The sequence below is a fragment of the Papio anubis genome, chromosome 4 (assembly GCF_008728515.1).
Source record: "Papio anubis isolate 15944 chromosome 4, Panubis1.0, whole genome shotgun sequence".
NCBI lineage: Eukaryota > Metazoa > Chordata > Mammalia > Primates > Cercopithecidae > Papio > Papio anubis.
The window spans coordinates 176,794,073-176,807,210 of record NC_044979.1 but is presented as its reverse complement, the minus strand read 5'-3'; the positions used below and the strand labels follow the sequence as shown (position 1 = coordinate 176,807,210).

General features: G+C 45.6%; 1 protein-coding gene across 4 annotated transcripts in view; it reads right to left on the bottom strand.

The window, feature by feature from the left end:
* The window catches only part of BACE2 (beta-secretase 2), a 196,984-nt gene that overhangs the window by 51,215 nt on the left and 132,631 nt on the right, over positions 1 to 13,138 (bottom strand). The window contains exon 1 of one of the 4 annotated variants that reach the window (XM_009202228.4): positions 2,465 to 2,984. The exons of the other annotated variants lie outside the window; for them this stretch is intronic. Within the exon in view, the coding sequence (XP_009200492.1) occupies positions 2,465 to 2,603 (139 nt within the window). The 5' untranslated portion in view covers positions 2,604 to 2,984. Of the gene's footprint in view, positions 1 to 2,464; positions 2,985 to 13,138 lie in introns of those variants that run through there. 4 annotated transcript variants of the gene reach the window in all.

Sequence of the window (13,138 nt, the reverse complement as noted above, 5' to 3'; positions counted from 1 at the left end):
AAGTACAGAGTCCAGGAACACTTCTGTGATTTTGTAACCAGGATCCTGCCTTTCCCCGTAAGGTAATAAAGTCATCATCGGCTCATGGAAATGTCTTCCACTGTGCTTGCTGAGCAGCAGACAGGATGAGTGTTAGAGCAAAGGCTGTTCTTAGCACAGGAGGAAAGCCAGTGAACTTTCTCCTAAGAGACTCACCTCTAGTGTGTCTGCCTCTGTGTGAATGTGTGTGGGTGCACGTGCACGTGTCCCAGCCAATCCCCACTCTGAGATCCACAGGGGTCTCAGGAGCGCCCTGGCTGCTTCACTTAAGAGCCAGAAACTGGGGGCAGTGGCTCACACCTGTTACCTCAGCATTTTGGAAAGCCGAGGAGCCCAGGAGTTCAACTTGAGGCCAGGAGTTCAAGACCAGCCTAGGCAACATAGCAAGACCCCATCTCTACAAAAAGTTTAAAAAAATTAGCTGGGCATGGTGGCATGTGTCTGTACTCTCAGCTACTCAGGAGGCTGAGGCAGGAGGATTACTTGAACCTACGAGTTCAAGGCTGCAGTGAGCTATAATCACTCCATTGCACTTCAGTCTGGGCTACAGAGCAAGACCCTGTCTGTAAACAATAAACATCTAAAAAGTGCCAGAAAGAAAGTAATCCTGAAACCAAATGGATATGACACCGGGTTACAGCTAGGAGGATTTTAGGGCTCTCTCCCTCCCTCCAATCCAAGGGCCACCTAAAAAGGGCAATGTCAGGCCCTAGGATCCACTTCTATTGATGGGATTTCCTTCAACCTGAATGAGGACAGGGAAGCTGCTGTCACTGCTGCCTTGCCAACATGTATTCAGATCACCTCACCATGAAGGCCACACCCACACCTTTTGTACTTGAGAGGCCAGGATTGCTGAGGGTGGATGGTCCGTATTTTGGGACTCACTGTCTTTGGGATCCTAGGCTTTGCTGGCCTCAGTGTCCACTGTCATCACTGTCCTGGGCACTGGGCAGGAGGGCTTTTTGGCAGAAGTGCTAGGAAGGGCCACTCTGAAACACCACAGCAGGTGTGCAGCATAACCCGCCTTGACTGTCCATACGCCAATGCCCATTTCAAGGCATTAAGATACCCACTACCAGGCCCTGCAGGTGAAGGCATGGTGGCGGCTCAACTTGCTCCTTCCATTCAGTCTGAATGTCCCTCCTGGGAACGTCTGCCTGGAGCAAACCCAGCACTGGACAGAAGCGTCCAGGACAACGCCCACTCCAAGAATGTCTCCTGATCTTTAGTTCATAAAATCAAAAGTGAGGGAAAGCAATGTAATCATATTCAGTATTGTCCATAAGTCACCAGGAAATAATAATTATACAATACAGAAATAATGGAAAACACTCTTCCAGAATAGCTATAATGAAAGTTGGTGCCCTAAGGAAGGAGATACATACCTCTCCTACAATCCACACAAGTTATCAAAAACAGTGTCATTCATAGTTTTTAAGGAAAATATGAATATTTTACACAAAGCAAAAATCTGAAAATGCGGCTTTCCTACATTTGGGAATGGTGCAGAAAAGACAGCATTTAGAATTTGCTGGAGTGTGATCACCACCAGAATGCTGGTGCTGGCAGGAATGGCGATGGTTTAGTCCAACACCGTCACCACAGAGGACCTGAGATCCCAGACCAGGAAGTGATCTACCGAAGAGGCCCAGAGAACTTCCCACTTCTGAACCTTCCATTTCACACAGCCAGGCTGCGTCGCTCCAGGAGGAATCCACATTCTTCAGATTATAGGAGGAGACCCGCAAAACCAATTAGAAAGGGCATGTGTGACAGAGGCCAGGGCAGTGGACACCAGGACCCGAGATGGCCTGTGACAGGAAAGTGACAGAGGACTGAGGCACAGCTAAGACAGACTGCAAGAAACGGCGATGACTGGTCAAAATAATGGGTTTCTTCTTTCCTTTTTCCTATTTTTCCAAATTGTCTAGTGTCAAGTCGTTTGAAAAATGGGGGAAAAAAACAGCCTTATCAACTGGCAGAGGCCAGCCCCTACCTGGCGTGCGAGGTCAGGGGCGCGGGCAGGCATGTACCCTCTCCAGGAAGGAGAAGCGTGGGGAGCCCGGGAGGGGTGCGGGGCTGTGCCTGGGCTCCCCTCCAACCTACTTTCCAAGTAAAATGTTACAATGTTACATTCCAGGTTCCTCTCCTACCCCATGCACCCCGGCTGGGGCGGCAGGAATAGGCCCAGCGAGCGCGAGACACAAGGTCGGGGAACCCTGCTAGAAACCACCACTGTTCGCCCCCTCTGGAATCGCTTCCCACGTTCCTGATCCCAGGTCTAAGACTAGCCTCGGCGCCAAGCGCCAGCTCTCACCCTTTTGCTCAGTTTGGAGGGTCCCAGGCAGGGCCAGGAAGCGACCCTCCCCCCGGTGTCCTCCTTCCCGCCCCTACCCCTGCCCCGAGGCGGGGGCGCACTCACCGCTGACCAACGGGCGCATCTTCCAGGTGCCGCTCCACTCCTGGCCCTGGCGGCAGCTCCCAGGCGACAGCAGCCACCGGAGCCCCGGGTCAGGAAGGCAAGGGGCGGGCAGCGGTCGTGTCGGGCAGGGGCGGGCCATCTGGGTGCGCGGCCAGTCAGGCAAATGGCAGGTGCAGGTGCGGACCCGGCAGGCGCGCTGGGCGAGCGTGGGAGGGGCAGGTGCGCGGGGCAGGTGCGCGGGGCTGTGCCCGAGAGCTCTGAGGTCGCCAGCGGAGGGGGGCTGCTTTCCCCGCCGGGCTGACCCCGGGCCAGGGCTGATCTGACCCGAGAAGCCCAGCAGGGTTGGCTCTGAAGGGAGGAAACGGCACCACTTGATGCTTCCGCCCCCTAGGCTCCCATTTAATGTCTCCCAAGAGGAAAGGAAAGCATGACCCAAACGACAAAGCAGAGGCCCAGCCAAGTTCGCAGTCCATGTCCATCGTCTGAGGCCACCGGTCTTCTTCCCTTCCTCCAGAACAGTCGCAGCCTAGCCCAGCCCAGCCCAGCAGGCGCCCCACCTCTTTTCTCTTTTACTGCCAGGATGATGAATTCATTCTGGGAAAGTGAAGCAAGGGCCATGCCCAGCCCCTCTGGCCATAGCACAGGTCTGCAAGTCCTCTATATGATATGATGACCAAGGAGCTTCAGGAGTAGGGGTCAGGCAAGTGTGTGAAGACATCAGGATCCCCGAACAGGAACAGCTCCTCTCTTCCCATCTATGGGTACACCTTCAATCCAAACACTCATCAGGTTTTTATAGCACTTCTGGCCCATGACAGTTACAGTGGCCTCAGGCTACCAAGGGCAAGTTAAAACTCTGAGCCCAGTTGGTCACTTTTACAGAAGAGAGCTCCACGGAAGCAGGGTCTGCGAAAGACCCAGTCCCCACCCCAGGGTCCGGCTGGTTCTTGGTATTCTACTCTGCTCCTGCCTCTCCTCTCTCAAGAAGCCCAGGGTGCCCTGCCTTCCCAGGGACATCATCCACCCTGTGGGTCACCCTGGCGGGCTTGGCCCTGAGTCTCCCTCCACCATTGTCTTTGCTCCTGGGAAGTTCTAGGGACACATGTCCCGTGGACAACGTGGCTTTATTCCTCCAGTTCATCCCCACCTGCAAACCAGAGGGACCAGAAGACAGGGGTCTCCATAGTGAGGAATCCTTCCTAATGACTCAAGAATCATGCTAGCGTTGGGCCTGAGCATGGCCCATTCGAGTCTGGATGCCACTCGGATGTGCTTTGCAAGAATACCAAGAAGCCACTCTCCAGCTAGTTCGAACAATTCCCTTAAACATATGAACTGATCACCAATCTTACCTTCATCGTTAGCTCACCTGATTTCAGAGGTAAGGCTTTTATCTCTGGGTTTGTTTTCAATTTTTTAAAAATGTGGTTTAAAAATGTCACCTTGAAGTGTGAAGTTCAATAGAGTTAAATAAATTCACATTACTGATCTCCAGAAGTTTTTCATCTTGCAAAACTAAAATTCCGTACCCATTGCACAACTCACCATTTACCCCTGCCCCAGTCCCTGGAAACCACCATTCCACTTTTTCTATGAATTTGAGTACTCTAGATACTTCATATAAGCGGAATCATACAGTATTTGTCTTTTTTGACTGGTTTATTTCACTTAGCATCATGTCCTCAAAGTTCATCCATGCTATATAGCATGTGTTAAAATTTCTTTTCAAGACTGAATAAAATTCCATTGTACGTAGGTACCACGTTTTGTTTATTCATTCATCCCTCCATGGACACTTGGGTTTCTTCTAACTCTTAACTACTGTGAATAATACTGCTATGAACACGGGTGTGCAAATATCTCTTCTGGATCCTGCTTTCAATTCTTTTGGATACATACTCAGAAGTGGAATTGCTGGATCATATGGCAATTCTATTCTTAATTTTTTCAGGAACCACCATACTGTTTTCCATAGCTGCACAATTTTACAATCCCACTCACAGTGCACAGGGGATCAAATTTCTCTATATCTTCACCAACGCATGTTGTTTTCTCATTTTTTTTCCCTTAATAATAGCCTTCCTAATGGGTATGAAGTGATATCTCATTGTGGTTTTGGTTTGCATTGCCCTAATGGCTAGCAGTGTTGAGTGTCTTTTCACACTTTTGTTGGCTATTTGTACATCATCTTTGGAGAAATGTCCACTTAAGTCCTTTGCCCAGTGGACCGTTGTGCATCACATTTCCTTAAATTACTTAAATTGCATATTTCCTTTTAAAATAAAACATCATCAATAACAAGGAGTACTGTTTTTAAAAATATTTTCATTGTACATTTTTCCCTCTAGATTGTCATTTGATGTTGACATTGCCTTTGAAATACAGATCAAATAAAATCAAATTAACAAATATTTGTTATATATAACACCAAGGCACCTGCCATGTGTCTTAGTCTCCTTAGTCAAGACTTAGTCTGTTTGCTGTAACGAACACCATACACTGGGGACTTTACAGCAGACATTTATTTCTCACAGTTCTGGAGGCTGGAAAGTCTAAGGTCAAGGTACTGGCTGATTCAGCTCCTGGTGAGTGTCTTTACCTGGCTTGCAGACTTCTCACTGTCTTCTCACTGTGTCCTCACATGGCGAAGAAACAGAGAGGAAGTGAGGGCTTTGGTGTTTCTTCTTAGAAGGGCACTAATCCTATTATGAGGGCCCACACTCATGACCTCATCTGAGCCTAATTACCTCCCAAAGGCCCTATCTCCAACCACCCCAAAGCGATCTAATTGGAAGATTAGGGCTTCAACTTATGAATGTTTTCATTTTTGTTTTGGTGGGGGTGGATGCAATTCAGCTATGGCAGTTAGATCCTAGAGAAAAAAATGCATATCCTCTGTCCACAGTATCTACATATGATTATAGCAGCAAACCATATACAACCCAACATTCCATCTACAGGAAAATGGAGGAACAAATTTTGGTCTATTCATGTGGAGTACAACTTAGCAAACAAACAAAAAACCATGCCCCACTGACAAGGGCAACAACATGATGACTCTCAAATGTGACATGCATACATACTGTATGACGAGGTTGAAGAATGGATCAAATTCATCTGTGGTGACAGAAGTCAGAACAGTGGTTTCCCCTGAGTGCAGGGGCAGAGTGGTGTTGAGTAAGGTGGAGCAAGGGAAACTTTCTGGAGCAACAGAAAGTTGTCTTTGTCTTGGTGAATATTCAAGAATCCTATATTAAAAAGTTATAGAGCTATATACATCAAGGATTTGTGTATTTTACTGCATATAAATTACACTTCAATAAAACATGTTATCTAAAAAAGAAAAAACAAATGGTTCAAGATGACAGAGCCAATCAGGGGAGTGGACCTTTGCACGTCATTGTCACTTGAAGGTACATTCTCAGCTCTGTCTGGTCAACATGGTCAAGTGCCATTTCAGGCCTAGAGTGGCCTCGGGAAGCCTGCTTTCAGCTCTGATTTGCTGAGCATACTTCAGGCTGTCCCCATCTCCTTCAGAAGGACTAGGAAGAACAATCTGTGGTCCCAACAGTGTGGGGTCTGCACTTCCCCACTACATTCTGTCCTGCCTTTCCTTAAAGGCCTCCTCTAAGCCTTGCTTCTTCTCTGCCCCACTCCCATTGGCCATTACAGGCCTCTGATCATTCCAAACTCTCCAGCCACGCCTCAGCTCCTGAGAGGCTGGCACAATGTGCCTCTGTGGCTTGGGAACATCGAGTCATCACAATGTAGATGCAGCACAGTTAGATGCAGACATCATACACACACATGCACACTCTCACACACACAGTGAGACCCAGAATGGCTTTTTCTGCTTCATAACTTATATGTTCAGGTCTTCATTTGCCTCTCCTCAGACTCACATACCAAATTGCACGTGCTTTTCTTTTTAAATGTTAAGATATTGGGCTTAATGTTTTATTTCTTTTGTATCCTCTCATAGGGCTTTGCATTCAGTGATCATTCAATTTATACTACAGCCCAGCGGGTCTCAAGGTGCAGCTCAGGGACTCCTGGGATCCATGAGACCCTGGAGGGAGTTTGAAAGGTCAAAACTTAATACGAAGACCCCAGCTGCGCTTTTTGTTTTCATCTTTTCAGAATTCTACAGTGGAGCTTTCAGTTGTGCACGGGGAAGGTCTGTGTGACTCAGTGAACCAGCACTTTCCAAATGATGGATGTATAATAATCATTATACAAAAGTATATACATATATACAATCATTAGAGCGGGAAAGATTGATTCAAAGTGCCAGATAGAGCAATTAATTTTAACATAACAGTGTAAACTACCATGCATCAAGTTTTGGTGCAGTATCAAATAATAATATCTACAATGACATGGTTTGGCTGTGTCCCCACCCAAATCTCACCTTGTAGCTCCCATAATTCCCACATGTTGCGGGAGGGACTCGGTGAAAGATGATTGAATCGTGGGGGCGGGTCTTCCCTGTGCTGTTCTCATGCTAGTGAATGGGTCTCAAGAGATCTGACGGTTTTAAAAATAGGAGTTTCTCTGCACAAGCCCTCTCTTTGCCTGCTGCCACCTACATAAGATGTGACTTGCTCCTCCTTGTCTTCCACCATGATTGTGAGGCCTCCCCAGCCATGTGAAACTGCAAATCCAATAAACCTCTTTCTTTTGTAAATTGCCCAGTCTCAGGTATGTCTTTATCAGCAGTGTGAAAATGGACTAATACACACAATTATCTGAAAAGAGTATTAAGATACTCCTCACTGTTTCAACTATATCTGTGTGAAACTAGGTTTTTCTCCACACCTACAACGAAAACAACATATTGCAACAGACTGAATGCAAAAGGAGCCCAGAGAATCCAGCTGTCTTCTCTTAAGGACATTAAAGAGATTTGCAAAAATGTAAAACAATGTCATTCTTCTCACTAGATATTTTGTTTTGGAAAATAAAACTGTTCTTCATAAAACTATTAACGTTAACAGGCAATGGTTGTATTGTTTTTATTTCTAAGTGAATTAATAAATTAAAAATTTGTCACTTTTTTTTTTAATACAGGGTCTCACTCTGTCATCCAGGCTGGAGTGAGGTGACATGATCATAGTTCACTGCAGCTTCAATCTCCCAGGCTCAATGCGATCCTCCCACCTCAGCCTCCTGAGTAGCTGGAATCACAGGTGTGTGCCACCACACTCAACTACTTTTTTTTGTGTGCGTGTGTGTGTATATATATATATAATTATTATATATATTATATATAATAATTATATATATATTATATATATATATTTGTAGAGACAGGGTTTTGTCATGTTGCTCCTCACTTTTAACTTTGAATGCAGTAAATATCAATAGCAGAACCTTCATAAACAAAAGCTCTTTGGGCTCCTCTGTCACTTTTAAGTGTATAAAGGGGTCCTGAGAAAAAAATGTTTGAGAACCACTGCTTTAGACTGCCTGGCTGAAACACTGAGCAGATCCAGTAGAAACTAAAGGGACAAATAACCTAGGTTTAGAGTCAGACTTGGGTGTCAATCAAGGTTCCTCACCAAACTAGCAGATTTGGAACAACTTATTTAATACTTTTTAAACTCAGATTTTTAAAAAAATATGTGAAATGGGGAAAACAATATCCTTTTAGGACTGTTGAGATTAAATGGGATAACACATGAAACATGCCAGCAGGCACTTATGCAGCCACCATTACTTATGCAGCTGCCCTTCACCCTGCAGGGCTGGGAGCAGCCAGGCTTGCTGAGCCAGGGGTGACATTATCCAGAATCAGAGCCAGCTGACCAACTACGTGGAAAGCAAGCAGCTCTCTGTGTCCCAGCATGCACCCTGGGAGAGCCAGAGGATGGTGCAGGGCTGATTCTTCAGAGCTCTTCCAACCTGGGAGAAGGGCGTGCTCATTTTGGAAGGGCCAGAAACCCAGACAGAGCACCTTAGTGGAAGTACAGGTCCTAGTTCAATTCAATTCAATCAGCCAGATGTGGATGAAGCACCTACTAGATCTCAGGCAATGTGTAAGCTTCAGAGATGCATCAGTGCGCAAAAGTGACACAGATGTGGAACTTGTGCCACTCACATTCTAGTACAAAGATCCAGAAAATGAGGCAGCAGCTCACAGGGTCCCTAGGGAGGGCTGACCTGAGGATGGGAGCACTAAGAGTGGAAAACCCACAAAGGGCAGAGGACAGACAGTGACCCTACAGGCTCTTGTGCGTGACCAAAAGAGTGTGCATGGTCATGTGGTGCCACCAAGAGGAACTGCTGATGTAGGGCTGGGGTGGGGTGAGGCTCATTGTGAACACAGCCATGGAGAGCCAGGATCATGACTGTCAGGACAGTGGAGAGACCACAGGCTTCTCCTGGAGCAAGAGGACCAAGAGACAAGGAAGATGCTGAGGCTGAACAAGGCTGACTTTGGGTAGAAACTCTCACCCACCTTTCTGAATCATAGCTCTGCTGGTCGCTTCCCTGCAGCACCAGGCTGGGAGGATGAGAAACCCAGAGACCTGTGAACTCTGGCTTGGCAGAAGGCTTAGCCTAGATAAAAATTTCTGAGTCTGAACGGGGTCAGAGGAGGCAGGCAAAGGTAAACTGAGCTCTCCTGAAAGAGGGAAAGCCACCATTTTGGGTTGCTCCCCTTTTGTTCTGCAAAACAAAAGAAAGAGGGAGGGCCACCATTTGGGGTTGCTCCCCTGTTGTTCTTGGAAACAATCTGGGTGGACCCGGCGGTGATGCAAAGGTCCAGTTCCCAAGCCTGATTGTAGCTGGCACTGGGGCGCGACTATTGCCCTCAGGAAGGACAGCCATTGAATGTTCAGGGCAATGTGTCCAAGCTTCTAAACTGTTTTTGTTGGTTCTGCCGGTAAAACTGCTACTTACAGACTGTTTCCCCTGTGAATCTCCTGAAGGTGCCAGATGTGTCTGTGCAGAAAATCCATGGCTCTCATTTGGAAAGGTGTGAGTTCACACTTTTAGCTGCAGCAATGCAGCCTGAAACATACACTGCAGGTTTTGGGAAGAATCCAAAGTTTTAGACGGTTTGATCTGCAACTGTGACTGGGAATGTGTATATCCTACAGTTCCATGTGTCCCTTAGTTCCAAGTGTCCCTTACGGGTTTTCTGCATCATTGTGTTGCTCGTAGCCAGCATGGGAGGACAGGAAGAAGCAGAAGCAGAACTCAAGCCTAGCAAGGAAGAGACCCCGGCACATGGGTGACCCACTGTGGGAAGGAAAGGCAACCAACTCTCATGAACTTGAGTGACACGGAAGTAAGAAAACAGCTCCAAGGGGAGGCTGAAGCTATTATTGTCCGTTTCTCAGAAAAGGAGACTCCAGTTAAGAGTCCAGTTGGAAAAGAGGTTTTGACCAAAATAAGAATATAAATCAGTACTATAGCTTACAGGATCATCTAAGTAGCTAATCCTGAGGGCAGATGATGCTGTGTGCTCACTTGAGCAGTATGGAAATCCCTGGTCACCCTGTCTTTTACCCATTAGGCTACTGAAGTGCACACAGTCTGTGAGTAGCCCAACGCCACTCAGCTAGAGCCTGGGTCTCCAAAGTTAAGACCCTGCATCAGAGTCTTCTTGGTCCCAGTAACACATCCCATGCTTCCTCTTGTGAAGATGAATCCAAACTGAGAGGTCACCAGGTCAAGGGCAAGGGAAGATCCACACGCTTGTGCTGACCTCCCAGAGTCTGTGTGATCCTGCCACCACTTCTCTTCCTCCTTGTCCCAATCCTACGCCTGTGACCTGATGACCATTTCACTGTTTATTTATACCTTGTCTGGACTGCAAGATATGTGAAAAACCGAGGCGGGAGGATCACCTAAGGTCAGGAGTTTAAGAGCAGCCTGACCAGCATGGAGAAACCCCGTCTCTACTAAAAATACAAAATTAGCAAGGCTTGGGGGTACATGCCTGTAATCCCAGCTACTCAGGAGGCTGGGGCAGGAGAATCGCTTGAACCCAGGAGGTAGAGGTTGCAGTGAGCCAAGATCGCGCCATTGCACTCCAGTCTGGGCAACAAGAGCGAAACTCCATCTCAAAAAAAAAAAAAAAAAAAAAAAGAAAGAAAGAAAAGAAAACAAAAACCAACACTCAAAAGACCGGCAAAACTTGTTGCCTTTGTTCCTGCTTTTCACTCTTGATGAAGCCATTTCTGCTGGTGGCAGCTGCACAGATTGTTTGGAGGAAGAGCATGGAAATTGGATGAGCCCAACCCAGAACCTCTACTTCTGCCCTCAGTGGCTGGGTGGTTTGGGGCATGCCATTTAACCTCTCTGCGCCTGGCTTCTTCATCTACACAACAGGGACAGTGACACCCATCTCATAGGGTGGTTATGGGGATTCAGTGAGAAAATGGAGAGAAGGTGACTTCAATAATCCTGCATGCAAGTGAAGCATCCCGTAAGTGGTCACTGTGGTTGTTATATTAATAGATTCTTTTATCTCTCACTGTCATAAGACATCAAGAGAGAAACTGGCTAAATTTCAGTGTTGATTTAGAAACAACTTATGTAAGGGATTACAAAAAAATTAAAAAAGAACTATATGACACGCATCCTGAAATACAGGCAGACCTCACTTTATTGTGCTTCACTTCATATGCAGATACTGCATCTTTTACAAAATGAGGGTTCCTGGCAAACCTGCCTCCAGTAAGTCTACTAGCGCCATTTTTTTCCAACAGCATGTGCTTACTCCCTGTCTCTGTGGAACGTTTTGGTAATTCTGGCAATATTTCAAACGTTCTCAGCATTATCAGATATGGTATGGGGATCTGTGATCAGCCATCTTTGAGGTTACTATTGTGACTATTTTTGGGGTGCCATGATCAGTGTCCACAGAAGACAGTGAACTTCATTTATGCATGTGTGTGCGCTTTGGCTGCTCCACTAACCAGCTGTTCCCTATCTCTCTCCCTCTCCTTGAGCCTCTCTGTTCCCTGAGATACAACAATATTGAATTAGATCAATTAATAACACTACAATGGCCTCTAATCATTCAAGTGAAAGTCGCACATATTTCTCTTTAAATCAAAAGTTAGAAATGATTAAGCTTAGTGAGGAAGGCATATTAAAAGCCAATAGAGGCCACAAGCCAGGCCTCTTGTGCCAAACAGTTAGCAAAGTTATAAACACAAAGGAAAGTTTTTAAAGGATATGATAAGTGCCACCCCAGTGAAAAAAGAAATCATAAGAAAGTGAAATAGCCCTATTGATATGGATAAAGTTTTATTGCTCTGGGTAAAATATCAAACTACAATATTCTCTCAAGACAAAGCTTAATCCAGAGCAGGGTCCTAACTTTCTTCAATTCTGTGAAGGCTGAAGGGTGCAGAAGCTGCAGAAGAAAAGTTGTGGAGCTGGGAGAGGCTGGTTCATGAGGTTGAAGAAAATAAGCCATCTCCCTAACATAAAAGTGAAAGGTGAGGCAGCAAGTGCCAATGCAGAAGGTGCAGAATGTCTTCCAGAAGATCTAGCTAAGATCACTGATAAAGGCGGTTACACTAACAAACTTTCAGTGTAGACAAACAGTCTTATATTGGAAGAAGGTGCCTTCTGGGACTTTCATAGTTAGAGAAAAGTCCATGACTGGTTTGAAGCTTCAAAGACAGGCTAACTCTTTTGTTAGGGGCTAATGTAGCTGGTGACTTTAAGCTTACTTTAATGCTAACACCAATGCTTACTTTTCCAAAAAGCTTAGGGCTCTTAACAAGTATGTCAAATGGGAAGGAGGAAGGGGGTGAGGGACGAAATACTACCTATTGCATACAATGTACACTATTCAGATGATGAATACACTAAAATCCCAGACTTCCCCACTATGCAATATAACATCCAGGTAACACAATTGCACTTGTACCCCCTAAATCTATAAAAATTACAAAAGAAGTATGTTAAATCTATTGTCTGTGTCCAGAAATGGAAAAACAAAGCCTGGATGACAGCACATCTGTTTACAGCATGGTTTACTGAATATCTCAAGCCCACTGTTGAGATCTACTGCTTAGAAAAAAAATTTCTTTGAAAACATTAGTTCATTAATACAATGCATCTGGTCACCCAAGAGCTCTGATGGAGACATACCAGGAAATTAATGTCATTTCTGCATCTGCTAACACAACACTCATTCTGCAGCCCTTGGATCAAAGAGTAATTTTGACTTTCAAGTCTTATATTTTAAGAAATACATTTGTAAGAATACAGCCACCATAAAGGGTGATTCCTCTCATGGATCTGGGCAAAGTCAATTGAAAACCTTCTGGAAGGGATTCTGCATTTAAGACGCCATTAAAAACATTTGTGATTCATTGGAGGAGGTCAAAATAAAACATTAAGAGGAGTTTGGAAGAAATTGATTCCAACCCTCATGGGTAAGTTTGATGGCTTCAAGACTTCAGTGTAACTTCAGTTAGAGCAGATGTGATGGAAATAAGAGAACTAGCATTAGAAATGGAGCCTGAAGATGTGACTGAATTGCTCCAATCTCATGAGAAAATCTGAACAGATGAGGAGTTGCTTCTTATGATTGAGTGAAATGGGTGGTTTCTTGAGATGGAATCTACTCTTGTGAAGATACTCTGAATATTGTTGAAATGGCAACAAAGGATTGAGAATACTACATAAACTTCCTTGATAGAG